This window comes from Hoplias malabaricus, chromosome 14 (genome assembly GCF_029633855.1).
Source record: "Hoplias malabaricus isolate fHopMal1 chromosome 14, fHopMal1.hap1, whole genome shotgun sequence".
Classification (NCBI taxonomy): domain Eukaryota; kingdom Metazoa; phylum Chordata; class Actinopteri; order Characiformes; family Erythrinidae; genus Hoplias; species Hoplias malabaricus.
Genome location: NC_089813.1, coordinates 9,095,657 through 9,122,380, shown reverse-complemented (window position 1 = coordinate 9,122,380; position 26,724 = coordinate 9,095,657). Strand labels below are relative to the sequence as shown.

The following is a 26,724-nucleotide window of genomic DNA, read 5'->3' as shown; positions in this document are numbered from 1 at the left end:
TGACAATTGGCCAAATGACAGGTTCTGTTTAATTTGTAAAATTAATATTTGTAATTATACAGAGAACACAGATGTACACACTGCACAATTATTGTTTATTTGCTGAACATAACATATTGGGGAAAAAAGACCCCCATGTTTAATGTCAGGTGATATAAATCTCTCTAGCCTTGGAAAGTGGAACAGGAGTTTTAGTTTAGACAGAGGGAGCAACATCCAGTACCTCTGGGATGAGTTAAATTGAAGTTTGTGATCCAGAACTAACCAATAATGCTCTTGTGGCTTAAAGCACACAACTCCTCACAGCCATGTTCCAGAAAGCTATCGAAAAGTCTTGTTACCGCAGCACAATAGGCCTGCCCTTCATTTCAGAAGAACTGTTGTATGAACAGGTGTTCCACAAACAGTTGGGCACAGATGCAGTACTCAATGTTGGCCTGAGGAGGGCGCGAGTGTGCGCAAAACTTTGACTCAAACTTAGTTCAGAGCTCGTCCTTGGACCGCAGAATGTCAGAGCGACTTTTCCCCCACAGTCCGTGTTTAAACTCAGCGGATCTGCGGCTGAAATCATGCTGAGCGTCCTGGCGAGAGCCGCGGTGAGTGAACACGACCCTCCGCACTCTGCAGACAGCACAAACGAGCCTGGGAGTCGAGGCTAGAGTTCTCCCTGCTCCACCCTCGCCTACTGACTTAGACCAGTGTGAGCCTCGGATAAGGAGCAATGAAATGTGTTTTAGTCCTTTAACCTGTGTTTATTGACATATAGAATCTGTTTACAGTCAACAGTCGGGTTTTGGTCGATGTTTTGTCTGTTTTTTTCTGTTGTTTGGGTGCCTCAGCAGTGAATAAGATGGAAAAGTCTGATTTCTCCTGTGTTTATACTTTGGGAATCAAAGAACAGAGAGTGTGAAGCTGTGGACTGACCTTTCTAAAGTAAGTCAGACTCACTGAGAGTATGACAGAGTTTTTCTGAAGCTCTGATATCACATTACCAGCAGAGAGGCGTGAGACAGTTTGGCACACTGACTCCAAACAAATCCTGGACTTGCCTCTACTCAACTACTGAAAACTGTTTTTTTCTTTCAGTTTGCTCTCAGACTGTCTTTTAACTGGTTAACTCCCCTTGAATGGCTTAATTATATGCTTTACAGACTGATATTGGTGTCAGAATTTTTACCAGCATTTGACACTTGACATCAGAGGTCAGAGGTCTCCAAACATCCTGGATCTTTACTTAGCTTCTGAATACTGTTATAGCCTCCAGACACAAACAGGTCCCATTTAAAGTGGTTAACTACTGTAGCTTAGCTTAGCTCTTCAGACTGTGTCATATTGTTGTCGGTCTGTCTAGTGGGCTGGTCTGCAACAGTCTTTTTGTCTTGTCTGATAGACTGACTCACTGGTTTCAATTATAAATAAACCCTTTCTTTGTACATTTCTGTCAATACGTGTCAACACAATCTAGACCCTCCAGCTACTGAATAAAGTCAGAGTTTAATCCTGGAGAGATTTATATAAACCACACTTAAAGGGCTTAAGACATTGTATACCCAGCAATAAGTCCTTATTTTCAATGACTGACTTTGCTGTGGGACGTGAACCTGCTTGTTAGAGTATCCAAATGTACAGTTCACAGGTATCCTCGGGTCATATTAGCCATATATGGAAGCTAAGCTGGTAAAGCAGTTCACATTGAATTGTTTTTGTGACGTGAAGGGGAGCAAATTTGATCTGACAAATTGAGGACAACCAGTGAAGTAACGTTAAAATACAACTGCTTGTACTGTAGTTTGGGATACTCTGCTAACAACTTGTATCTAATGCTTTGTTATTAGCAGCTATCACATCAAAACCTCCTTTAAAATATACATCATTAAAAAAATCACCATACCAATCTTATAAAAATATTGTAGAATTAAAAACAGTGATGATATGTTATTATTAAAACAAGACACATTGAAATATTTTGATTATCCCCCTTTTTGCTTTAGAATTGTTTACTAAAGTAATCATTTCCCAATCCACACATCAGTGAGCCTCAGGAGGGTGGGATGGAGGGAGGAGACCTACCAACCTCTTATTTTCAAACTGTGGCTAATGAAAGGCCACTTAACAGCTTAATGCACCAAAGGAGAATGGCAACTGTCCACATCTGTCACATCAGCTGGCATATTCTTGCACTGGCTAGGATTGTGATCAAAGAGATGGAACTGCAGAGTGGAGAGAGGCCCAGCCAACACATGCAGAGGCTAATGTACTCACTAAAACATCCAGCCTGAGAGGAGTATCACTGGGAATCAAATCAAAATGGTCCTGACATACCACTTCTTTAAAGTGATTTATTTTTCAATTGTGAAATCTCATAATTTTACATGTTGTATTTTCTGACTCTGATAATTATTTATTTTCACTAATAAAAGGTACTTAAGTTACACAGAAATATTATTTTAATATGAATATTGGAATTATTGTGATTTCTGTATCTAGGATACTGACTTTAAAAAAAAAATAAATCATTACTCTCCTTTAAAAAAGAGAAATGTGAACTCCTTTTCCTGTTCCTAGGCCAGGGCAGGTGGTGGGGTGCCCACTTGCTTAGTGAGGCCTGTGGTGGGGGTCCAGCTCTCCATTCGCTCCATTTCTCATCAGGAGGGTCTTCCCAAGCTCCCTGTCCCCCCACTCCGGCAGACCTGTGAGCGTTACCTGGCCGTGCTGGAGCCGCTCGTCACTGAAGAAGAGCTGGAGCACACACGAGCTCTCGTGTCTGAATTCCTGCGCTGCGGAGGTGTGGGAGAGAGGCTGCAGAGGGGCCTGGAGCGAAGGGCTCGTAAAACTGAGAACTGGGTATGCACATCTGCGCCTGACATCCATAACTATTCAGCGAAGAAAATAAATCACGACGCATAGAAAGGTCTTCACTGCCAGCTATTAAAAACACAAATGCTTAAGATGTTTAGTGTACAGCTACTGAGCACTTCTATCATCATAATGAAGTTAAACATCATTTTAAATGTCTCTTTAAGATCTACATAATCTGTAAAATGTATTCAAAGGACTTTTTAACAGCCTCGAAAATACAGAAAAAAAATTATTTCGTGGCTATTTGAGCAGGACAGGTTTTCTTTAGAATTCATCACTTCTTGTTTCAACAGTGTGGCATCCCTGAGCTTGGTTTTTGTCCATGATTTATGTCTATATCACATAGCTTTACCTATATTCACATGTCATTAATGTTGTACAAAATGCATTTATTGTCTGCTGCAGCTTTCTGAGTGGTGGATGCAGTCAGCCTACCTGGACTCCCACATGCCCGTAGCTGTGTACACCAGCCCAGGGGTGGTCTTGCCCCCTATGCACTTCCAAGACCAGCAGGGACAGATGAGGTACACTCATTATGTAGATAATCCCTTGATCACAATGTACCTGTACAGGACATTTTATCTCTGACAGGATGGCATAGGGTTTAATAGCACTGACATTTTAATTTTGCTGATCTTTCAGAAAGCATGGTTTACAGTTTCCTGAAAAGAGGTTTATTACTCTCTTCTGTACTGCAAGAGCGGAAATGTACTGCTGTATGTTGATATAGAGATTTGATGGGGTTTAAGTTGCATGTTGACCTTTAAACACGCTTATCCTTTACCTATGGTTATTTTAAGCACCGTTCATTGCACGTAGCAGTTTTGCTGAATGATCTGTGGTCAAGATCTGTGCCAGGCTTCAGATAGGGAACAGAGAAGGGTGTTAAACCTCCATTTCAACCATGACCCTCCTTTCCACTTGACCCTAAATCTGTTTGTGTACCTTGTCCCTTGGGGTTGTGTTGTTGACACATAGGAAGTTGTGTGAATTGCCAATATCAGCAATTACGGGGCCCAAGCATTTCTAATTCTAAGAGTATTTTTGCTGTTTGATTTAGTGTTTAACAGTAGTCAGGTTATTAATATTTTACACATGACTAGAATTACCTCCAATACTTCATATATTTTTACACTGCCACTATGAGGGTTTTAGACTTAATTAACACTTTATAATCTCATGCTTTTTATATCCTAATTCTTATTTAAAATGTACTAAAATTGAAACTGACTGGCATTAAAGGAATTACACAGATTTTTCCAAATTCCTCAAAGCAATTAGTGATATGTAATTAAGTCATTCATATGTACACAAACATAAGCCTGTGTAAACATAAACATGTGTGTAATAGAAGATTCTTAAGAGGTTAAAGTGAAAGTCATATAATGCAACAAACTGAAGGCTTTGTTTAAACAGGTTTGCTGCCAAACTGATCGCTGGGGTTTTGGACTTTAAAAGAATGATTGACAGGTGAGTCCTTAACATTTGTTATTCACACAGCTGATTTTCATTTTTATTATTACTATTTTTAATTTTATTATGGTCCACTGATTTGCATGAGCCTTGTTTACAGTGAAACTCTGCCTGCTGAATACCTGGGAGGAAAGCCTCTATGTATGGACCAGTATTACCAGGTGCTTTCATCATGTCGAATTCCAGCCCCAAAAAAAGACACGGTGATGAACTACGGCTCTGGAAAAGGTCCTTCAACACACATCACGGTAGTTCACAACTTCCAGGTGAGCTCCAGCAGAAAGTGTGACCCTGGTTATTCTGAATGACAAGGCTGGGAAGTCAAAATACAAATAAAAAAAATAAAATAAAACATGAACTGTAGCTTGTACACATTAAGGAACATTTATTGTTTAATTAATTCCAATTAATGTGTCCCTGAACGCGACCCTGCATATGCGACCTTGAACTTGATAAGCGATTACAGACACTGAATTAATTAATTCATTTTGTTACTTCAGTTGACTTTTGGGAATATTATGTATAAATAGATATAGTGCATTCACAATGTTCAAAAAGCCATAGTATTTTCTTATAGAAGATGTGTTTATTTATTTCCACTTATAATTATTTTAAATCTAAAAACTCCAGCTGCCGTTTGGAATTTGGGAAAGGTTTATGATGAAGGAAATGTGTTAAAATGTCTTGGAGCACAACTGTTTTATATTACTATCGTTATAAATGTGCTTTTCCTTCTCCTAAAAATGTACCATTTCAGAGATACAAGGTATTTCTCCTTCTCCCTTACTCAGTTTTTTGTTCTGGACGTGTACAACAGTGATGGCACTCCTTTGACGGTGGATCAGATCCATATGCAATTGGAGAAGATCTGGAACTCTTCTTTACAAACCAATAAAGAGCCCATTGGGATCCTCACATCAAACCACCGCAACACCTGGGGAAAGGCCTACAACAACCTCATCAAAGGTCATCCGCAAAGGGAGCTTGAGTCACTGCTGGACCTCACTGATGGTACTGGTGATTCTAAACACTGTGTGTGTGTGTGTTTATTACAGATAAGACGAATAAGGAGTCAGTGCGGGCCATTCAGAAGAGTATCTTTTTGGTATGTCTGGATGCCCCGATGCCCAGAGTGTCAGAGGATATTTATTACAGTAAAGTGGCTGCTCAGATGCTGCATGGAGGAGGGAGTCGCTGGAACAGTGGAAATCGCTGGTTTGATAAAACACTGCAGGTCAGTGCCACAACAAGAGAGAGAAAGGAGAATCTGTGGCAAAATCTAAACCACATTTGAGCCAAAAACTGAAAAACATAGCAATAAACAAATACAATGATGACAGTAATTCAAGGCAATGACATATTTACTAACAAAGCCGAAGTTAACTTCTTAATGGAATTTTACACCAAAGCAAATAATGTAGCAATTACATTTTTACCACAATTCCACCTTAAACAGAGCAGCAGTTACATATTTATCATGCATAGCTCATTATATATAGGAAGGAAGGCTAAATCTGTAAATATTAGGCTAAAGTTAGCCTTCCATCTGTTGTTTCTTATAAAGGTTGATGGTGGTGGTGTTTTTTATAGGCTTTTATTTTTGGATTTCTCAGTTTGGCTTGATAAACTAAGTCTTGTGTGAAGCTGGTCCAATAAGAAAACAGCTGAGGAACAATCCCGTTGGGTAATCGTACGTTTGGGGTTTAACTGTGAAATGCTGCTTTATTTTGTTTATTTTGTGAGTCTCTTTCAAATTCTCTGTAGTTTATAGTGGGGGAGGATGGATCGTGTGGACTGACCTATGAACACGCTCCAGCTGAGGGGCCACCTATCGTGTACCTAGTGGACCATGTGGTGGAGTATATGTAAGAGTCTTCTGTATAGTCACAGTTTATTATTATTTTTTTTAAAGATGTCCATGTGCTCAGGTTTATAGGTTCATGTGTTCAGTGATCACAGATGAGAATGAGAACACAGAGAAGTATCGCAGTCACAGCAGGTAGGTGTCACAGTCACACAGCTCCAGGGACCTGGAGGTTGTGGGTTCGAGTCCCACTCTGGGTGACTGTCTGTGAGGAGTTTGGTGTGTTCTCTCCGTGTCTGCGTGGGTTTCTTCCCACGGTCCAAAAAGGTGGATTGGCAACTCAAAAGTGTCCACAGGTGTGTGTGTGTGTGTCGTCCGGTGAAGGACTGGCGTCCCCTCCAGGGTGTGTTCCCGCGTTGCGCCCAATGATTCCGGGAAGACTCCGGACCCACCTTGACCCTGAACTGGATAAGCGGATACAGACAATGAATGAATGAATATCAAGCTCTTGTGTTTAGCTTTGGTTTTGACTTGGTTCATCTTCTTTTTCTTTTATCAAAAAAGTTATTTTCATAATAATCCCTTTAGCATGTTCCCAACAGGAACAAAACAGACAGGGTGCGTGCTCCAATGATTCCATTGCCTATGCCACGAAAACTGCGCTTCAACATAACACCTGAAACCAAGAAGGACATTGAGAAAGCCAAGCAGAACATGAACATGTGAGCACCTTTCAAATCTGTTTCTCACAATTCATAAAATTAGAGGTAAACCTTAGGATTCATAACAAATGCATGGTGCAGTTTGATAGCAATAATTCCTCACTCATAAAATTTAAATGAAGTTGGTATGGCAAAGGGCACCATAAGGCAGAACAGGGTTCATTTCCCCACTCAGGCAAGCACACTGTTATACCAATGAGAAACTGTGGGCAATACACCACTACAGTTGCTTAATGTTTTTAAAATGTTTATAATTGGATGGATGAATGTCATGTGTGTCATTGTGGGGAAAAGTACATTCCTTATATTTTCCTTATGCCATTATATTTAGCTTCTTGGGTTTAATATCTACAGAACAATAACAGTGAATTAATGTAAGGGAGAGTGTGGCATTTACTTCCCCATGAAAGATTGATGAGTTGTAACTGGAGTCGTCCTGCTGTGCAGAATGGTTCATGACCTGGATGTTCGGGTGCTCAACTTCTGTCACTATGGAAGAAAATACCTCAAGTCCTGTAAAACAAGTCCAGACGCCTTCATCCAAATGGCTCTGCAGCTGGCGTACTACAGGTGTGCATAGATTGCAAATAGTAAGAGTTAATGATGCATTTGGAAATATTCACCACATGGTTCGTGAGCACGGGCATCATGGAAAATCAGAAAAGCCTGTTCTTGCATGTGTTTGCAGTTACATGGTTTCACACTATTGTGCTTCTAGAGAAAGATCTATGTGCCTCATAAATGTCTCATCCAGACATTTTAGCCTAGCTAAAGCCATTGGGGGGTTATATGAAAATACTAGCAGCTAAATAATCTGATTGGCAAATTATCTTCTTTTCTATCTATTTCTTTTATCAGTAACAGCTTGTTTACTGTCTGGCAGTGAATGGGATGTTAGCAAGCATGCTCTCATTTGGCTAATGGGAAGTAGCCACTGTTAGCCTTCCTTCATTATTAGCAATGTAATTGGTGAATGACTGCTAGGACTGGACCGTTTTTTAACATTAGGTTATCATTTACTCTGTATCATTGTCACCTCTAACAAAAGAATCATTTTTTAGAGTCATTTCACATTCATAGCTTTTTTAAAGGAGTTTGATTCTTAACTTTAAATCCATTTGATATGTGAAAAGATTTGTTATTTAAATCTAGGGTGACCAGACGTCCTCTTTTACCCGGACATATCCTCTTTTTTAGACTTTCACAAACATCCGGGATTTAGTTTTTCTAGAGCTTACATAGAACTTCGAGAAGTTTCGTTCACAAACTAGTCCCGCCCTCCCCTACTCCGATTGATTCACTTGAGTGAGAAGGGGGCGTGGTGAAGTAGCTTAAAATCTTCTGATTGGACGGTCTGACTGTAGCGCTACCGTTATTGGTCGATAACCTTCTCTGTAAACATTTAATTGGTCAGTCTGCACGTCAGTAGTCCTTGTTTACGTCAGGCAAAGCTCATGTACTCATCTCGAGCAGCTATGCCGAAACATAAATGTAAGTTCTCGGATGAATCAAGAAACAAATTCCCATGTTTTGTGTAGCAAATAAAGGTGTAAAGGACCTAAAAGCACACATAGGTTCAGCTAAGCATACAACGGCAGCGAGGGGCGAGACCCCCCCACCAAGACGCGTCCTCTTTTTCACCATCTCAGATCTGGTCACCCTATTTAAATCGTACAATTTTACAGATAGGAATAAGTGTTTTGTCGGGCATAACTAACCATGAACTTAATTGTATAATTGAGAGATTAAATTCAAGCACTGTAGCAACCCCAGTCCTGTAGGACTTAATTGTTCTTTGAAGACCTTTATCAACCCATTCACTAGTCATTAGCTTGTTGTGTTGTGTTGTGTTAGGATGTACAAGGTGTGCTGCCCTACATATGAGAGCGCTTCTTTACGAATGTTTAAACTGGGCAGAACTGAGGCCATCCGCACAACGTCCAGCGAGTCTCTCAAATTTGTACAAGCTATGGATGACCAGTCCAAACAGGTCAGTTATGTGTAAAATGTTCTAACGTAGAGGAATGAGCAAATGTCAGCAACCGCCCTTCATTTGTGTAATTGACACACAAATGTCTAAAGTCCTTCTTACAACAAAAATGAACAATGAATACTTCTGCAACTGTTTATTCATTAATTTATACATTTTCTTTTCCTTAAAATGCAACTCACATGAGATAAATAATCAATCTGATTTGTCATCCCTGAATGAACAAGTTTATGCTCCATGTAAACAAGGCCCACATGGGGGCGGCCATGTTTGAAATAGGCCTAGTACAGAATCTCAAGACACAGCCAGGCCAGTAGGTGTCAGTAAATGTCCCTTTATCTCATTTTTTTTAAAGGCTAAGCACAAGCTATATGAATGTGTCAAACAAATAAATGCAGTGGAATTTGAGTTCCTAACTTGTGTTTATTGATAGTCAGTATTTCTTACTAATTCAAGGAATAAGGTTTAAAAGACCGTTGGTCCCCACCCCCAACGGTGTTCGGAAACTCGAATAGGCATTAGCTTGACTTGCTAAACTCGGTGGCTCAGATTACACTCGGCTACGTAGTTGCATTACGGAGGTTTATGGTGTCGGATGAATTCGAGTTCGACTTCGATCACATTTACAAGAATAACGGTACCTCTAAATTTGAGTTTAGCTTATTGCTAGGCTATTGTCATGAATAATGTTGGTTATTTAGCTAGATACTGTCATAACAGTCAGTCATAACGGTGTTTTACCGCGGCGTTGTTCAGCTGTTGTCCACCAGTGACGTCACGGTTGGGTTCAAGAATTTCCGTAGCGAGCTCGGGTTTTTCCGTCAATTTAATAAAATTGTCAGTTTTAAAGCAAATTAAGCTGCTATTTTCATTTTAATTCATACTTATATATGTCAGGAACTAAAATAATGTGAAATATTCATGGAGGTCCATTAACTGGTGCTTAGCCTTTAAATGTTGTTTTCTTTCACAGATTTGTGTTTCCCTTGCTTTAAAAATGCAGGGTGGCTGACTTGTGCACATTTACTGTATGAATTATAGCATTGCAAATGCTTTAACTGATTGTGACACTTTCAGGTTCCTCCTTTTAGTGAGAAAAATTAAACAGTTCATTTTTTTTGGCAGAATACAGAGAAGCTTGCACTTTTGCAGAAGGCCATCAAAGTCCATCGGGATTACACACACATGGTGAGCGTTTTATGATAAAACAGCTCATTCTCTTTATTTATTTATATAACAAAGAGAGCAAGATCCCATAGAAAATGCAAAGCAGTTATCTCTTCTCTTTCTATTAATCTGTATTCAGGCTATACATGGGCAGGCGATAGACAGACATCTGCTGGGGCTGAAGATGCAAGCCATTGAGGACCTCACTTCTCTACCTGAAATCTTCATGGATACATCCTATGCTGTGGCCATGCATTTTAACCTCTTCACCAGCCAGGTATGACTTTCTTGTCTCTGTTTTTAGATGAAGATCTGAAAGCTACTGCATGTTATTGTGTTCTGAAATCTCAGTCATGAAGCTTCAAAGCAATACGCTATTTAATTTTTGTTCATTAAAATGACCTCACCAGTTTTCAGTCACTGCCAGTTCCACCCAGTAGCTAAATCTCAATCAGTATGACTCCCCAGTATGAAGACTTATCTGCACATGATTACAAGAAACTCAAGGTGGTGCTGTTATGTCCTTTCCAGGTTGGATCTAAGACAGACTGTGTTATGAGTATTGGGCCCATGGTACCAGATGGTTATGGGGTCTGCTACAACCCAATGGATGACCACATCAATGTTGCTGTTACAGCTTTTAACAGCTGCGAGGAAACCAATGCCACCAAACTAGCCCGGTCCCTGGAGGAGGCATTGCTTGACATGAAGGATCTTCTAATTCAGACACCCAAGCCCAAAGAGTGAAGCTTTGTACTGGAGAAAGGAACAAGCCAATAAAGACCTGAATAAAAGCTCTCCAGACTGAAGAAGGTTCTATACAATGATATTTACTGCACCTGCATGGTGTCATCAGACACAGAACGCACAAGAACAGACTCTTCTCTTTCCCTTATTTCTCTAAACAGGCTGCCAGTACTGAAGTGTTTGTCCCACAACATTTGTCCCATTTTACCTAAGGGTTGGTGGAAAATTCACTAGTAGAACGTTGAAAACCCATTGAAAATACGCCCTCGGTATTTTCCATTTTGGTTGAGTTTCCTGATTTTTGGCTGAAGGTTTGCTGTAAGTCTACACCATGTCTTTTGATTCCTTATTGCACTTGTATTTTTCTGATTTTAGCATTAAATCTTCTTTAAAAGGTCTGCTGTATGTACATCTATTTCTATGTATTTATTGAGATAACCTTTGAACACAATGCACATAATCTATAATGTTTTTACAAAATGCGAAAAAAAAGATACATTTACAGGGTCTATGTGAATACAAAGAAATTGTATAATTCAATCTGTTTGCTTTTGTTTTTATGCAACTGAGTGTGGGCCTTATACAGGATGATTGTACTTAATAAAAACAGCCAAAACTATTGCTAAACGTTAATGAACACTTTTTTTGTCCATAAGATGACGAAATGTGTGGGTTCTCATCAATTTAGAGTAAGTATGGGCGTTACATGAAAGGGTTACATGAGTTTAGCTTCCTCTGGTTGAACATAGGAATACTCTGCTCGAAATGTTCCCTTCATAGTCTGATATTCCCCATGGAATTCCACTTCAGCTCTGCTCCCTGTTGAGCTCCACTGGAAAAGCTGGGTCCCTTTGAAAACTGTGGTTTTAACAGCGTCCACATCCCGGATCTGGGAAATCAAAAACAGACGTAGCGTGACTTTTTTGGCAAACTCGTGCTTCACTGTGGCCACAAACATCAGCAATGCCCTCCCTGTTGTGTTATGCTTCTGCCTGTTTTACTCCTGTTCATTTAACTATAGACTTATAGAACTGTAGACTTATAAATGGTAAAGAAATAGGCAGGCATGCGTATGAACTAGGAATGTTCATGTTGGGACAGAAACATTTTATACAGTGTAGTATATAACACTGATGTCCAACATGTGACAAGTTGAGGTTCAGTTCCTGAATCAGGCAGCTGCATTACACCAGTCAGAGTCCTTGGGCAAGACTCCCAACACTACAATCGTCTACATCTGTAAAATAACTAAAATCGTAAGTTTATCTAGATGAGTGCTTACCAATTACCATGCAATATAAACGAGCCACAGAATCTCTTACCAGAACATATGTAGAGTCTGAGGAGGTTCTATTGAACACAGACAGTGCTCTGATGTTTATCTTCAAAGCAGGGGGTGCATCGATGAACACTCGACAGGACTGACTGCTGGAGAACGAGGATGACACATTTCTAACTGGATTCTCAATCAGTCCCGACATTGAGAACAGCTGGACGTCGCAATCTGGAGGATTGGAGTAGTAATGAGTACTATCCCTGACAAAACACAAGGTCCTCTCCACATTTAATAAATAGTTACGAGAAAAAGGATTACCATTCCTTAAATAAAAACTGAAGATAAAACAAAAGTTAAAAGCTAATGGAAGCTTTTACAGCATGAAAATGGAATTCAGTAAATGAAGGGTGGTCTCTAATTATGTCCCATTTTTGAACAAAGCATACTTCAGACACCAGATATATTTTTGATTATTGTGAGTATTTTTGTCAGCCAAACCTTCATGACTTTTCTTAGTGTTCTTCTCACTCTGATAGGACAGAACCACTCCATTCCCAGGGTTTAAACGGCTTTGACGAACCAGCAGAACGTTAGAAAATGATGTCACCAATTTCCCTGCCATCCTTTCACAGAAACGCCTCAGAGATCGTCTCTCATAAAGGGCCAGGTTTTCCCCTAAACACACACACACACACACACAACATTCACTTTTAAACCAAACCCCAGCCTAATATTTTTAAATTGAACCTAGTAAGTCACTCACTCTGTCTGCAGTTAAGAGAACTGGACTCTATAGTGATTCTGATGACTTCATCAAGAGGACGACCAATGGCGAAGAAACACCTTCTCTCAGTAACATTCCTTAAGTCAATGGTTGCTGAGTCCTGAACAAAGAGCTGTCCACACACACCTGGACATGAAGACAATGTGTTTGTTTTTAATAGAGAACTGACAAGTTCTGTCACCTACCTACCGTTATATTCCATTTATTTTCACCACATTTCCCCCCCAACCTTTAGTCATTGTGTAGGTTTGGCATTCTGTTCTGTTCTTTAAGTAATCCTAATAAAGCATGGTACAGGTGTTCTTCCACTTAACTGCTCTTTGGGGTTTGTGTTGTCGGTAGTGTGGCACTCTTTGACACTGGAACTGTAGGTATAACATCAGAGATCCTGCTTATCGCAGTTCCTCCAGAAGGTGTGGGTTTGATTCTCTTCCTCAGGTCCACCTTCCTCTGCTGGAGCTTTGGGGCTTGGGTGACAGCGCTGCTCTGCCCTTGGGTGGGGCTGGATGGTGTGGAGCAGTCAGAACTAAAGCAGGCCTGGATGGTGATCGGCTTGGGCAGGTGGATGCAGAGCAGTGGGCTGAGGGGCAGAGGGCTAGACGGACCGAGGCATGACACTGTCCGGGATTGGATCCCATAACCACAGGACACAGAACACTACAGGAGAAAGAGATAAGCTATGAGGAATAGAGCTGCAAGAGAAATTTCAGACATGGGATTGGACCCCAACAAAATACCACTGTCAGGAAATAACCTTGTATCTATAAAACAGCACTTTACAGGTTCAAGTACAAATTTACATTCAAGATAAATGTTGTTACATTCATCATTAAACTTTAACCATGTAGTTCACGATTGTAAAATAAACCTCTCTCTCTCTCTCGTTTGGAGATGGCTAACTGCATTAGCGAAAGTGCTACAAAACTAAACAACTCAAGTTACAAATGCGTTTCTGTGGCGATAAAAACAATGAATTAACACTCCTTGACAGCAAGGAGATGGCGGACCACTGCTGTCCCACTGAGGGCAAAGTTGGAGGTCCACTAGTGTTTTGCACATATTTTTCTGGATGGACCACTGCTGATTAAACAGAATTTTAGACAAAATGCTACATTTTAGCACTTTTCCATTCACAGTCCAATTTATATATTTTTTTCATTCATTAGGTTCTTTTTGTTATTCTTTATAAATAAGATCAGTAAATATTTTTAATCCAGCACAGTGTCAACATTTTATCATAATCATTTTATATCAGATTTATACTCATTATTGTATCTCTCACAGTTGGTAATATTTGTGTTAGTTTGTTTTCCAGAATAAAAGTCCCTGTGAATTTAAAATCTGAGGAGATTAAAAATTAGCAGTGGTCTACAGTCAGTGGTGTGCTAGCCTTTTTATGCCAGTGGACTGATACATGCTCTCTGTCTGGACTGTCAGACAAGTTAAACTTCATCCACGTTAAACACTTCCCCTCGAATACACCGTTCCACTTTAAAAAAAAAGGAGCTTAAAACCAAGTTTCCACACAATCCTAGATGTTCTCTTTTACACAATGTAAATTAGAGCTGTTTTTTTTATTAGTAGCATGTGAGAAAATGAAAATAAATGGAAAATAAATGGATTGTTGTGACAGGGACGTATAGAGTTTGGTAGCTTTGTACCTCGCTCCACTCCTGTACATCCCAGTGGAAGGAGCAAGCCTGGGTGATGCAGGGCACAGAGAGTGGAGGCTTCTTTCCTGCATCACACCTCTCTTCCTCCACCTCTGTCTCCACTCCTCCAACAAACTGTACACACCACACCCTCCTCAGTGCCACACCCAGACCACAGGACACTGAACACGGACTCTGCTCCCCCACCTGCCACCTGCAGCACAAAATTCCCAATAGGATTGTACAGACATTCATTGTGAATTGTCATATGAATATGTCCTATTAAAATAAACTGTTCTCATCAATGTACCACATTGTTTATGTAGGACCACCTAAAAGAATGCCTAAAAGTAAAAGAACCTAAAAGTATTCAAAATGACCATTAAATACAAGTAATCTAATTCTTTTTAAAAAGCCTCAGCCTCTACACACAAATTCAAATGTTCATGATTTCCTTTATCACAGTTTTAATCCTTTTCTTAACACTTGGTTCCTGTTTTTGAAGAAATATCCAACAACCAGTTTTTGTCTAATATTGTAATCATTCCAGTTTGGGACACATGTTTGTCCAGATGTGGTCTCACCTTGCTGGACAGGGCTCAGTGTTACAGGCCACAACCTCTAGGGGTCTAGGGGCACCCAGACAGGCTGAGTCTGCCAGCATAGCTTCTGTGGCCATATCTGCTTCTGGGTTCTGCTCAGCACAGTAGAGCACTCTCCTAGCCACCCCACCTCCACACGACACACTGCACACTCCCTGTATGTACCGCCACCTAGCGGGCAAAGGAAAAATGGCATGGGAGGATCACGTCAACGCAATGACACAAATCTTTTGCACGTGGAGTGTTTCTGCAGGGCCAATTTAGTTACATTTGGAGATTAATAACACTATTGTGAACAACTGTTGGCACAGCAAAGTGGGTAACACATAACAGGTGCTCCCCCATCCAGGTAAACAAACTTGAGTCTTTGGGTAAGACACCTAACACTGCATATTTGAACATCTGTAACACAACTGAAGTTGTTTGTTGCTCTGTATAAGTGTTTGCGCATCATGAGTTGACCAAAAACATTCTACAACTTTCTATGAGTAAAATCTTTCACAAAACAAATGTGAAGGCATTATAGCTAACAATGCTAACACTCCAAGCATTATATATTGGTTCAGGTACACGCACATAGCAGGGCATGGTGACTGGGCACAGGGTTGTGTATATGGCTTTGGCTTGCTGAAACGGTCACATAGGAACTCTGGAACTTCTAGCCGTGACTGGTGGTCCACACAGGAGAACCAAACCTGCTGTGTTCCTGCAAAGAAGTGCATCAAAAATTATGAACAATCATCTAGAACCCAGACTCAGTATGGTGTTGCAATGTCGCTAACTCACTCCTTCACTCACTCACATTTAACAAAACCACAAGTGGTGCTATAAAGTATGGACTGGGAATTGACTGGTACATTTTGAACCCTACTTAGATACTTATAATAAACAAGGACAAACACGCTTTTACAATGAGCAAAGAACATTAGATTTTGATTTACATACCACTCCCACATGTTTTAGTGCAGCGGCTAATCACTGGGCTCCACACATATACTGGAATCATTTTGGAACGTGGCTTAATAAGAAGTGACCCACTACGATTCTGGAGGAAGATAGATTTATATACATTATATTTACAGTTTGACCATTTAATGAGAACACAGGTAATGTCACAAGGTGTTGTTATTTTTTATTCTTTGCTATACCTCCCTATGAGTCTCCCAGCCAATAGGGCATACATCCACCACACAGGGCACATGTTCAGAAGGTTTGGGTTGTGGGCAGAGGCTTTCTTCCACCTCTAAATCAGCTCCACTGTGAGAACGGACACAGGATACTGCTCTCTGAGCCTCACCTGGACCACATATCGCTGAACATTCACCCGGCTTTGATACCAGCCATCTGCGACACACACGAATGTAGTGTATGCAATAGTCACTCCAATGTTCTGTGAACTCCAGCAGCTTGTTTATTAGATTTGCACACTGTTCATCACTGAGAGTTTGTTGAAACACCATTCAGACAGTTACCTGACGGGACAGAGATGAGTGTTGCAGGTTTCTGTTGCTGGGGGTTTAGACTGATAACATTCAGAATCTGGCAGTGACACTGTTTCTGTCCCTTGCTTCTGCATGCAGGCCACAGTCCGGACTCGCTCCCCAAGACCACAGGGGACACTGCAGGGCCCAAACTCACCTAGCACCCAACTGCAAAAATGTACAGTGGCACTTACATAGAGCAAAGATTGTCTACAAGATATGGCTTGTCCAATTGTGCTAATATAAATGCTTATATACATCCATTTTAATCAGTGAAATCAGCTATGCTGATACAGGCAATTCACAGAAAAGTATTAAATGTAATGTTACAATGTGGAGCAAAGGTACATGAGTTAAAGGTCACCAGTCTCAGTGGCAAGGGTTGGCTAGAGGGGCATAAAACCCCTCAGCACTGGAGAAATTAAGCTCCAAGGCTTGTTTAACACCTCAGACATGTTTAAGTGAGATTTTTGGTGGACTGTACCTAGGCGGGCAGTCAGTTTGGAAGCAAGGCTGGAGTGGAGGTGGGCGTGGAGGACGTGAGCCACAAAGCTGATCCTCCAGATGTTCCTGAGTGTTCACGTCAACACACTCCTGACTAACTCTCTGGATCCCTATGTGCAGACATATGTTATGGTATGTAGTATAACAATGAGGTAAGAAAGTCGACTTCTAAATATTCTTCTGATATATGAAGAGGCACTAGTGCAGTAGGAAAGACTTCAGCTAGGTCTCAGCAGCTAGTATCTTATTAGCTAGCATTGTTTACGTGATCAGATTTGAATGCTTAATACAAATATATAATTTTAGAAACAATAGATTTAAAAAAAGTAATGGTTATTTGTTCCATTCTGGTATATCTGCGATCTGCCTAAACACGTGTGGGGTAAAAGGCAGCTTTCTATACAATGAATCATACATACTGCCACTCAGATATTCTTGTAGGTTTTTGAAATTTGTAAAATAATTAATTAGATTCTTTATTTATTCATTTTTACCTGTACCACAGGTAACAGAACAGGGTGATATTATGGTGGACCATTGCCCTTCAATGACCTTCTCTATGGGAACCGTATCAGGCACATAGTATTGATAGGTGATGTCTGGACTTGTGACATCTCCATACTCCTTCCCATATTTTCTATAGACCTGGGAAAACAAATAACCGAGAGTATAAGACACTGAGTATACATGTCATTACAGCTTTTATTAATACAATGAGGCAAACAGATGCATTTCTAACCCTGAAATATCCAGCAAACTATTCATTCATTGTCTGTAACCAGTTATCCAGTTCAGGGTCACTGTGGGTCTGGCGCCTACCAGGAATCATTGTGCGCGAGGAGGGAACACACCCTGGAGGGGGCGCCAGTCCTTCACAGGGCGACACACACTTACACAGTCACTCACACCTATGGACACTTTTAAGATGCCAATCCACCAACCAACGTGTGTTTTTGGACCCTGGGAGGAAACCCACACGGACTCAGGGAGAACACACCACACTCTTCACAGACAGTCACCCGGAGGAAACCCACGCGGACACAGGAAGAACACACCAAACTCCTCACAGACAGTCACCCTGAATGGGACTCGAACCCACAACCTCCAAGTCCCTGGAGCTGTGTGACTGCTAATAAATTCATTAATATAAAAAGTATGTACTGACACACCCACCTGTATGTGGATTTTGTCTGTTATTGGTCCAGAGAAAATGAGCTGCTCTATATTGGGAAGCTGGTCAGGTGTGAGGTAGAGATGGTAGTTCATGTGGCTCTCTTCCAGAGGTGAGGGGTGGGTGGTGTTTAATGCAATATCCCCGTGTCCAGCCAATATATATTCACCATTCACCAGCACCGCTACACAAAATCATCACAAACCACTTTGATGTATTTTTTATGTTTCTTAACACAATTTTCTTTCATTTTTAGAAGCAAAAAAAAACTTTGCTTCTGATGCTTATTCCCAGACTTACCCAAATGTGTGAAAACTGGCTTTGAGTTAATCACACGTACATATGAGGCATTCGCTGGCACTATGAAAAAAGTAACATATTCTGGAAAGAAAGGAAAGAAAAGAAAAAGAAATTACTTGGTGTAAAAGAAAATTAACTGTACATGAGACATTTTCAGAATTCAGTGCCATACCTTGGGCTTCTCCACCTGTAAAGGAGCCAGAGATAAATTGACAGGAGGAGCCATTTCCTCCACAAACTCCACACACATCCTCCACCTTCCCAGAGTGCAGCACTCCATCGCAGCCAAACACCTGAACAGATATCATACATTTTTTACTAGAATTTACAAATCCATAAACACTATTGTTTAATAACAGTCTGGACACCAACAAAATAAACCATTTTTTATAGATATAAGTGATTAAAAGTATCTTAATACATTATAAAGCACTGAATACACATTATATGGCCTTGTGTAACATTTTGTTAAATCTGAATGAGTGAGTGAGCAAATTACAAGCCCACTTGACAAGCTTGATGCCTTTGTATTATTCGACACAGGCTTTCACAGTGTTACCTGGCACTTCCCCCTGAGGCAGGCAGTAACTGAGCCACTAGGTACAACGTCATCTGGTTCACAACGTGTCCCATCAACGAACTGAGTGCCACGACTGACCATGAAGTCTTGCTCACGTGAGCGACATACCAGCTTACACTGAGCGTCACCTGAGAGACAGAGTGACAGAAAGACAGACAGAGATGTTTTGTAATAGGAATCACAAAGCCCAGTGTAAATATTCATTCATTCATTCATTCATTGTCTGTAACCACTTATCCAGTTCAGGGTCACGGTGGGTCCTGAGCCTACCCGGAATCACTGGGTGCAAGGCAGGAACACACCCTGGAGGGGGCGCCAGTCCTTCACAGGGCGACACACACACATACAAATATTCACTCACACCTATGGACACTTGTGTCGCCAATCCACCTAACAGCGTGTGCTTTTGGAACATGGGTGGACCCAGAGCACCTGGAGGAAACCTATGCAGACACAGGGAGAACACACCACACTCCTCACAGAAAGTCACTCGGAGGAAACCCATGCAGACACAGAGAGAACACACCACACACCTCACAGACAGTCACCCGGAGGAAACCCACGCAGACACAGGGAGAACACACCACGCTCCTCACAGACAGTCACCCGGAGGAAACCCACGCAGACACAGGGAGAACACACCACGCTCCTCACAGAGAGTCACCCGGAGGAAACCCACGTAGACACAGGGAGAACACACCAACTCCTCATAGACAGTCACCCGGAGGAAACCCACACAGACACAGGGAGAACACACCAACTCCTCACAGACAGTCACCCGGAGGAACTTTAACCCACAACCTCCAGGTCCCTGGAGCTTTCTGACTGTGATACTACCTGCTGGAATAATTCTTTAGTCTAAGATAATAGATTATATTTGGTAAGTATTTTACTGTTTATCTGACCTGAGCTGAAACCAACTGCAGGCATCCAGGAGTAGACTGTATGTGAAGTTGCAGATAGCGAGAGAGGCTGGTGATCTGTATCTGAGCACTGCTGGGCCATGAACTCAAACTGAGTTCTCTCACAGGGCTGAAAAACATTGAAACAATTCTGTCATTGAGTCATCAGCCAAAACGAACTCGGAACATGACTTGAATTCACAGCAAACTCTGTAACTCAATGCTTGACCCATATAATGGTTCATTCATTCTTTCATTTAATCATTTATTCAGTCATTTCCCTAATCTCAGGGTCCCCACAGCCCCCGGACCTTGGAACTCTATGACTGTAACACTACCTGTTCCACCACTGTGCTGCCCCACATACTGGTTATAAAATTAAGTCACTATTTGCACTCTTAGTAAAATAACTTATATGTATATTAATAGGGCCTTTAAATCAAACTCAAGCATTCAAATATAAGCTTGAAATTATTAATAATTTTTGTATACTTCCAATACTATGCTACAATCAACTACCACAATGAGTCTATTGCTTTTAATGTAAGCAAAACACCTGCAAAAAATTAAAAGCAAACTATGTGCCATTAAAATTAACTGACCTATAGAGTCCTCATGTAAACATGACCAGTGGAACTGTACCTCTCGATGACAAAGTTCAGCTGCTATGCCCTCTCCCTCGCAGTCTCTCCCTCCAAATGCTGGTCTGCAATTTAACACACATTTAGCAAAAGAATTAACGCTTTGATGGCTGTGTGATTAATGAAGATTAACAACACATTGCTTGCCAATCAAAACAATCGTTTTAAATGTTCATTAAGATCTACGAAGGGGTTTTCCTTCTTTTGAAAGTTACTATTTCAGAGGTATAACGTTTTATCCCAACAGTGAAGAAATACACACAACAACCAATTAACATACAAACACACACCTAGGATTGTTGCATTCCCTCTTGCGGTATGTGACTCCTCCTCCACAGGAGCGTGAGCAAAGGGAGAATTCAGACCAGGACGACCAGGAGCCATGAACTACCACAGGCGAGCTCAGTTTGGATGGAGACACACAGCGACCTTTCAGACACCACTGAGACAAAACACAGGGCACATTATATATATTACTGGCGCACAAGCAAAGTTCTGAACATGTGACCAAATTCTTACTAGATATTATTTAGTTTTGCAAAAGGAGCTACATGGAAAACAGCGCTAACACTAATGAAAGCTAATGGCTAATTAGCATTCATTCCCAATGTCTAATGAGAATAATCCATTAATGGGTAATAAAAATCATGATCAATTTTACTCTCACTGGCATTGCTTTTACCTGGTTTGGTCCACATTCAGTTCCATCCAACAGAGGTACAAGAAGTCGAGTACAAGAGCTGCGGTCACCAGGGATGATGTGGCAGGACAGAACTCGACACGTAGCCTAAATTGTTAGAAAAATATTATAAAATTATACATATAGAAATAAACAAAAAAACTGACAAGGCAGTTCTTTGCCAAATTGCATACTTTCAGCAATCAATAATCCTACTGCTGATTTATAGCCATGACATAGTCATATTAGTCATATCAGATCATGGCTTCCTCTCACCATGTCATTGTTAGTGAAAGAGCAGGCAGTGGCTGTGCTTCCAAATGCAATGCGACATTGATCGTCCACTCCATAATAAAGCCCAGGCCTCCACTCCTGTAGAGAACCTCCCAGCACTGGGACATCCTTCACACAGTCGGCTTTACCTGCACTACAGCAAGTGATATTTTATTATCATAATTATTATAGTAAGTTATATATATTATATCACTAATAAATCTTGTACCTGTAAAAGTTAAAAAGCTGGTCTCTGCTACATTGGGACCAGGTAAGATCCACGCTGTTGTAACCACCATCAGATGCCATTATGAACCCACCACTGCTGCATGTGTTACCTATTCCATCATGGTTTACGCCAAAACTGTGTTAAAATAAAACAAATAAAAAAAATCCAAGTTACCACCACTTACCACTTTAATTATGTCAGCAATAAATGGCAACAATGATTTTCTATTTAAATTTTTTAACATTGCGTAAATGCCATTTTCAAATAAAACTTTATTTTGAGAACGCTTAAAAAACGGATAAATATATTGATACTATATGTAAAATTCTGTAAAATCACACCAGTGATTTTCTTTAAAAAATTCTTCTTCTTCACCTTGTGGGGAATACTGAGAAGTGAGAAAACCAATAAATAGAAATAAACAACAACAAAAACACAGTGTTTTAACCAGTCATCACACTGACACCTATTGGCCTGGATGTGTCAGAGATTGAGTATTAAACATTTTAAACATGGCCAACCCCAAGCATAAAATGGGGGTTCAATCAGGGTTTTTTTAAATGAATGTGATTCTTCCTTCCATTTATGTGAATTCATTTTAGAAATAAGAAAAATAACAAATATCTTTTTTCACATATATTGTTAGCTTATTAGTTAGTTAAGCTTACATCGTATGAATTTCAGTCAGAGTTCATGCATAAACCAAAGTTTCTTACCTATGTCCAATCTCATGTGCAATGGTAATACCAAGGTCAAAGCCTGTATCTTCCGTAATGACACAATTCCATTGGCTAGAACATACTCCGCCCAGTTGGGTTACGCCCCTCACCTGTTTATTTCCACTGGGCAGCACTAGATCAAACCTTGTGGGGAATACTGAGGAGTGAGTAACTCGGTAAATAGAAATAAACAATAACAAAAGGTGCAGTGTAACTGATGCAAAGCTTTTACAAACAAACAAAAGCTACATGATTGAGTGAGTGAGTCATAGGCCAAGTCCAGGGTCCTTACCTGGTGATATACAGAAGCAGATCTGCATGCAGAGGTTCCGTATCCGTCGGTGGGTTGACTTTACGACCCCACGCGCACACACTCCTGATAGAGGAGGTGATGTTGTCAGAGATCTGAATCTCTGGCTGTAAATAAGAGAAATCTTGCCATTGGTTAAGTCCCGCACTGTGGAAATGGTTTATTCAGTGTTTGAACGTGTAGTCACAGTGAAGTTACCTCTGGTTCAGTGAGAATGATCATACGGACCAGGTGAACTCTTAAATTTGCCCCCAGAGTGACGTCTCTTAACAACTCTGAGGCCTGCAGAAACAAACAGACACAATATTAAAGAACATTTCAGTGAGGATTTGATGCAAGATTTGGCTACAAGAATGGTATGGAGTTTCACTGCTCCACAGCCCAGTGGTATGAGACTCTAAACTCATCTAACTGATGCTTGACATAGAACATGATGATCTTAGGACATTTGTCAGGTTTTATTTCTATGTGCTAAATGTACTTATTATGTGCTGGGTTATAACGCACCAACAAAATACTCCATAACAAACTCTCTGCACTTACAATGTTCAGGTTGGTGAGGATGTATCTCTCTGTGTCCTGCTTGTGCACCTCATGAACATCAGGACCCACAACAACCAGCAGCTCCAAATGACTGATCTCTGCCCTTGGAAATGACCTTGGAACCCGGTGGTGACCTAAATGGGAGAAGATTCATGTTATGTTCCAAAAATGAATACTATGCATTGTGTTAAATTACCTTAAGTTATTATCAAATAATCCATATAGTGTAATTGACTGGTATGTTTGGTCTACAGATCTGAAGTAAGAAGCTCACTCACTTTCTGCACGTCTATACCGTGTCCTAACAGGTGAGGGAATCACCAGATGTGGAACGCCTGGAGGTGGGACCACAGAGCTTCTCAAGTGGTCCAAGTGTATTTGGAGCAGTGGACGAATATATAGCTTCCTGTTACCAGGTTGGAAGAGAAACATACCTTGCTGGAAAGAAGAGAACCCGCCATAACTGGACAGATTGTATATGTAAACCAAACACAAGGTTACAAGAGAGCATGAGATCCTTGGTATAGAAGCTCAAAAACAATGATCCGATGAACAAAAAAAAGCTTCAGTGAGGAATGTTTTAAACCAAATTCATTGCCAGTTCCACTAATCTAGGTCTTGTTTAATTGGATCTCAACATCCTGGAATAAGAGACATGAATGCCTGACTCTGTAACTTAAGCGATATTCCTTTTTTAATTGGCTAGCATCTTGTTTAGTCATGGAAAAAGGAAAAATGTAAACATCTCACAATCTTTCCATTGCACATGGAGAGGAGAGTTCTAGTGCTTTCTGGTTTCAGCAGGTGAAGTCGCTCACAACACACGTTCTCTCTCTTCTGTACTACACTGAGTGTGGAATTAATGGCCGTCTCCATGCTGGAAGGACAGGAGAGGGACTGCTCCTCCTTGCTCTGGCCAATTTGGAAGTGCTTTCTCTGGGCTTGAAATGAGCACTGCCAGGGCTTTCTACTGGTGCATCTCACCCACACTAGTTCAAAGTCAGAACCTGAGGAAAAGAGTAGCATTGTATTAAACTGTATGTTTAGGTATAGCCTAGTAACTTATGCGTAGCATTTAATATGTTTAAATATGTTTAGAATGACAGTGGTCTTACCTGGTGCCATTGAAATAGTATTAAAGTAGTAGAATACATCCTGAGGTACCAGTGACTTTAAAAATTCCTGCAAAATTTAAGATGGACACATTTACACAAAACTTGTTTCAGAGCATACAACACCACTTTGTAGTTCTTAGACTGCAGATTTTGGTCCATGTTGCTCTGCATAATTAGTACTTAAATAGTCAGGACCAGCACTGGGCCACCACTCCATCAGAATTGCTGAGTCTGATCCACTCATACAACAAATACTATGTCAGTGTCAGTGCAGCGCTGAGAATTACTCACACCCCAAATAATACCTGCTCTGTGGTGGTCCTGTGCAAGTCCTGATCATTGAAGAACAGGTTGAAAGGGGCAAATAAAGTATGCATAACAACAGATGCACTACAGTCTGTAATTGTAGAACTACAAAGTGCTTCTGTATGGTGAGAGAATGGATGGTGAGCTTAGAAACAACCTGATGGATTTAATGTTACAGTGTAAGTTAATACTTCTTTCAGTGGCAAAAACACAAGAAAATAATAAGCTTAACCTACTTTTACATTCACTTACCTTTTCCATGGAAAACTGAGGGGTCAACATTACGGCATCCACCAGGATTGAAGCTAGAAAGAGCGACCCAAGTACTACCATGGTTGACCAAAATTTGAGACCACAAGTATGAGTCCCGTATAGAAAATGACCCAAAGTGTTACCGGAATAGGATTTCATAGTTTTTACACTGCTCTGAGGTCAGTTCTTCTTTGAAACCCTGGTCATAAACAGCAGAAACTGAATATCTGAACTGGTCAGGGGCCCCAAAAAAGTCACCAAGTGAACTCAAACTGATATCTGACCAACATTTCTGTTGACACAGTGCTTTCAGTAGGAGGGGAAAATAAAAAGATGGTGCAATACAACAGGCTCTCTGCTGATAAGCAATGACCAGTTGATTGGTCTGTGTTTTGTTTGGATAAATGGATGAAGCTGCTGCTGTCAAAAAACTCGTTTTATAGCATTCCATTACAGTGAAGCATAACAAACAAATCTTTGTTTATTTTGCTACATACAGTGCCATATAGTATTCTGAAATTGAATATAGGGCCATGAAATAAGAAAGTAGATCCAAACAGACCCAGAGTAGTGCTAACTGACACCACGAGTGTGTTGGTAAAGGTGTGTTGGTCAGTGGCTTTAAATGGCTAAACAATCTAATACACCACAACCACCATTTTAAAAAGCCGAAATCTAACTACTCTGAAGTAAGATGGCAGTTTGAACACCAAGCCTCCATTTTGGATTTTCATCTGTCGTCGACCTGTGCCTGAAATTCCTTGTTTCTATTGGTTGATGTGCCTTTGACGTCAGAGTCCGTTGCAGCAAAAGCTAAAATGTTTTGAACTTTTTGACCCTTGACGGAACATAATTTCAGGCACATTTGTAGTCTGACAGAGAAGCCGTAGTGTCCCAACTGAAATACATTTTGGGAATACGTTTCATGACTCCCTGTTAGCCTCTGGTGGGTAGACACCCCAAGTCCCTCAGAGAGAGGAGCACAACGCCTTGCCTTCAATCACAATGCACCTACCTCATGACTCTTTCACATGTGAGAAAACCCCAAACATCTATACCAGTGTTCCCTCTGGTTTGGCCTCTGGCTACATCCCACCACTGTTATTAGAAAGCCTTCTCCCTCCATAGTTTTTTCTCAGTCCAAATGTTTCTGTAGAAGACAGGCAGGTAAGCCATCAAATAATTTCATTTGTTTTGAATGAAATGGTTGGATATCACTTGTATGGCCCTGTGGCTTATGCAGAAAAGGTGCGTTTTTAATTTGTGCAGTCAGAGCGTTTCAATTACTATCACTTGCTATCAGGATGTAAAGAGAATTTCAAGAAATATAACAAAAAGAGTTTTTAAGACAATCACCTAGTCCAGCTTAAAACACAGATTGGGGGTTTTCCAGTAGGAATATCCCTCAGCTCTCTTCCTTTTGGACTGACTTCACATTGGACTCAAGTTGTTTAGCTAAACTGAGTAATCCTGCTTTAGGGTATACCCCAGCAGAACTGAATATCATCAAAACACCCTCCGCATGGTGCTAATCAAGCTGTTTGCTGAGATGGTTTGCTCCCACCCAAACCCCATTTATATTTATTTATTTATTTATTTATTTTGGGGCACATATTTTTGATATGCCACAACATAAATTTGTG

General features: G+C 40.6%; 2 protein-coding genes across 3 annotated transcripts; one reads left to right on the top strand and one right to left on the bottom strand.

The window, feature by feature from the left end:
• The first annotated feature begins 401 nt into the window (after positions 1 to 401).
• zgc:154046 (Carnitine O-acetyltransferase-like) lies at positions 402 to 11,096 on the top strand. Its single transcript, XM_066644651.1, has 14 exons — positions 402 to 596; positions 2,566 to 2,844; positions 3,265 to 3,383; positions 4,276 to 4,329; positions 4,433 to 4,598; positions 5,124 to 5,298; positions 5,388 to 5,566; positions 6,097 to 6,197; positions 6,739 to 6,858; positions 7,306 to 7,428; positions 8,713 to 8,848; positions 9,974 to 10,036; positions 10,155 to 10,292; positions 10,547 to 11,096. The coding sequence occupies exons 1-14, from the start codon at positions 570 to 572 to the stop codon at positions 10,760 to 10,762; spliced, it is 1,896 nt and encodes a 631-aa protein (XP_066500748.1). The 5' UTR covers positions 402 to 569; the 3' UTR covers positions 10,763 to 11,096.
• A 260-nt stretch (positions 11,097 to 11,356) lies between these two features.
• Positions 11,357 to 26,567, bottom strand: adamts13 (ADAM metallopeptidase with thrombospondin type 1 motif, 13). Of its 2 annotated transcripts, XM_066644646.1 has the most exons (32): positions 26,438 to 26,567; positions 26,097 to 26,231; positions 24,524 to 24,590; positions 24,159 to 24,415; positions 23,687 to 23,846; positions 23,409 to 23,542; positions 23,064 to 23,147; positions 22,848 to 22,972; positions 22,553 to 22,699; positions 21,837 to 21,971; positions 21,611 to 21,761; positions 21,338 to 21,442; positions 20,946 to 21,097; positions 20,657 to 20,720; positions 20,018 to 20,144; positions 19,092 to 19,240; positions 18,705 to 18,825; positions 18,533 to 18,613; positions 18,235 to 18,416; positions 17,556 to 17,706; positions 17,042 to 17,171; positions 16,549 to 16,725; positions 16,225 to 16,420; positions 16,022 to 16,121; positions 15,653 to 15,782; positions 15,059 to 15,247; positions 14,484 to 14,688; positions 13,137 to 13,479; positions 12,802 to 12,948; positions 12,537 to 12,713; positions 12,085 to 12,266; positions 11,357 to 11,651 (listed from the first exon to the last, which is right to left on the bottom strand). In XM_066644646.1, exons 3-32 carry the CDS (start codon positions 24,531 to 24,533, stop codon positions 11,478 to 11,480), a joined length of 4,485 nt encoding a protein of 1,494 aa, XP_066500743.1. In that variant the 5' UTR covers positions 24,534 to 24,590; positions 26,097 to 26,231; positions 26,438 to 26,567; the 3' UTR covers positions 11,357 to 11,477. The 2 variants fall into 2 exon arrangements, with proteins under 2 accessions (XP_066500743.1, XP_066500742.1); XM_066644645.1 differs by lacking the exons at positions 26,097 to 26,231; positions 26,438 to 26,567 and adding an exon at positions 25,082 to 25,249.
• Positions 26,568 to 26,724: the final 157 nt, after the last annotated feature.

Coding starts and splice junctions, on each gene's coding strand:
- zgc:154046 (XM_066644651.1), top strand. CDS start 570: ATGCTGAGCGTCCTGGCGAGAGCCGCG. Junction 6,198..6,738: donor GACCATGTGGTGGAGTATAT/GTAAGAGTCTTC, acceptor TGTTCCCAACAG/GAACAAAACAGACAGGGTGC. Junction 8,849..9,973: donor TGGATGACCAGTCCAAACAG/GTCAGTTATGTG, acceptor TTTTTTTGGCAG/AATACAGAGAAGCTTGCACT.
- adamts13 (XM_066644645.1), bottom strand. CDS start 25,240: ATGAAATCCTATTCCGGTAACACTTTGGGTCATTTTCTATACGGGACT. Junction 24,416..24,523: donor TACTATTTCAATGGCACCAG/GTAAGACCACTG, acceptor TCTTTTCCTCAG/GTTCTGACTTTGAACTAGTG. Junction 21,762..21,836: donor CAGCTTTTTAACTTTTACAG/GTACAAGATTTA, acceptor CACTTGCTGTAG/TGCAGGTAAAGCCGACTGTG.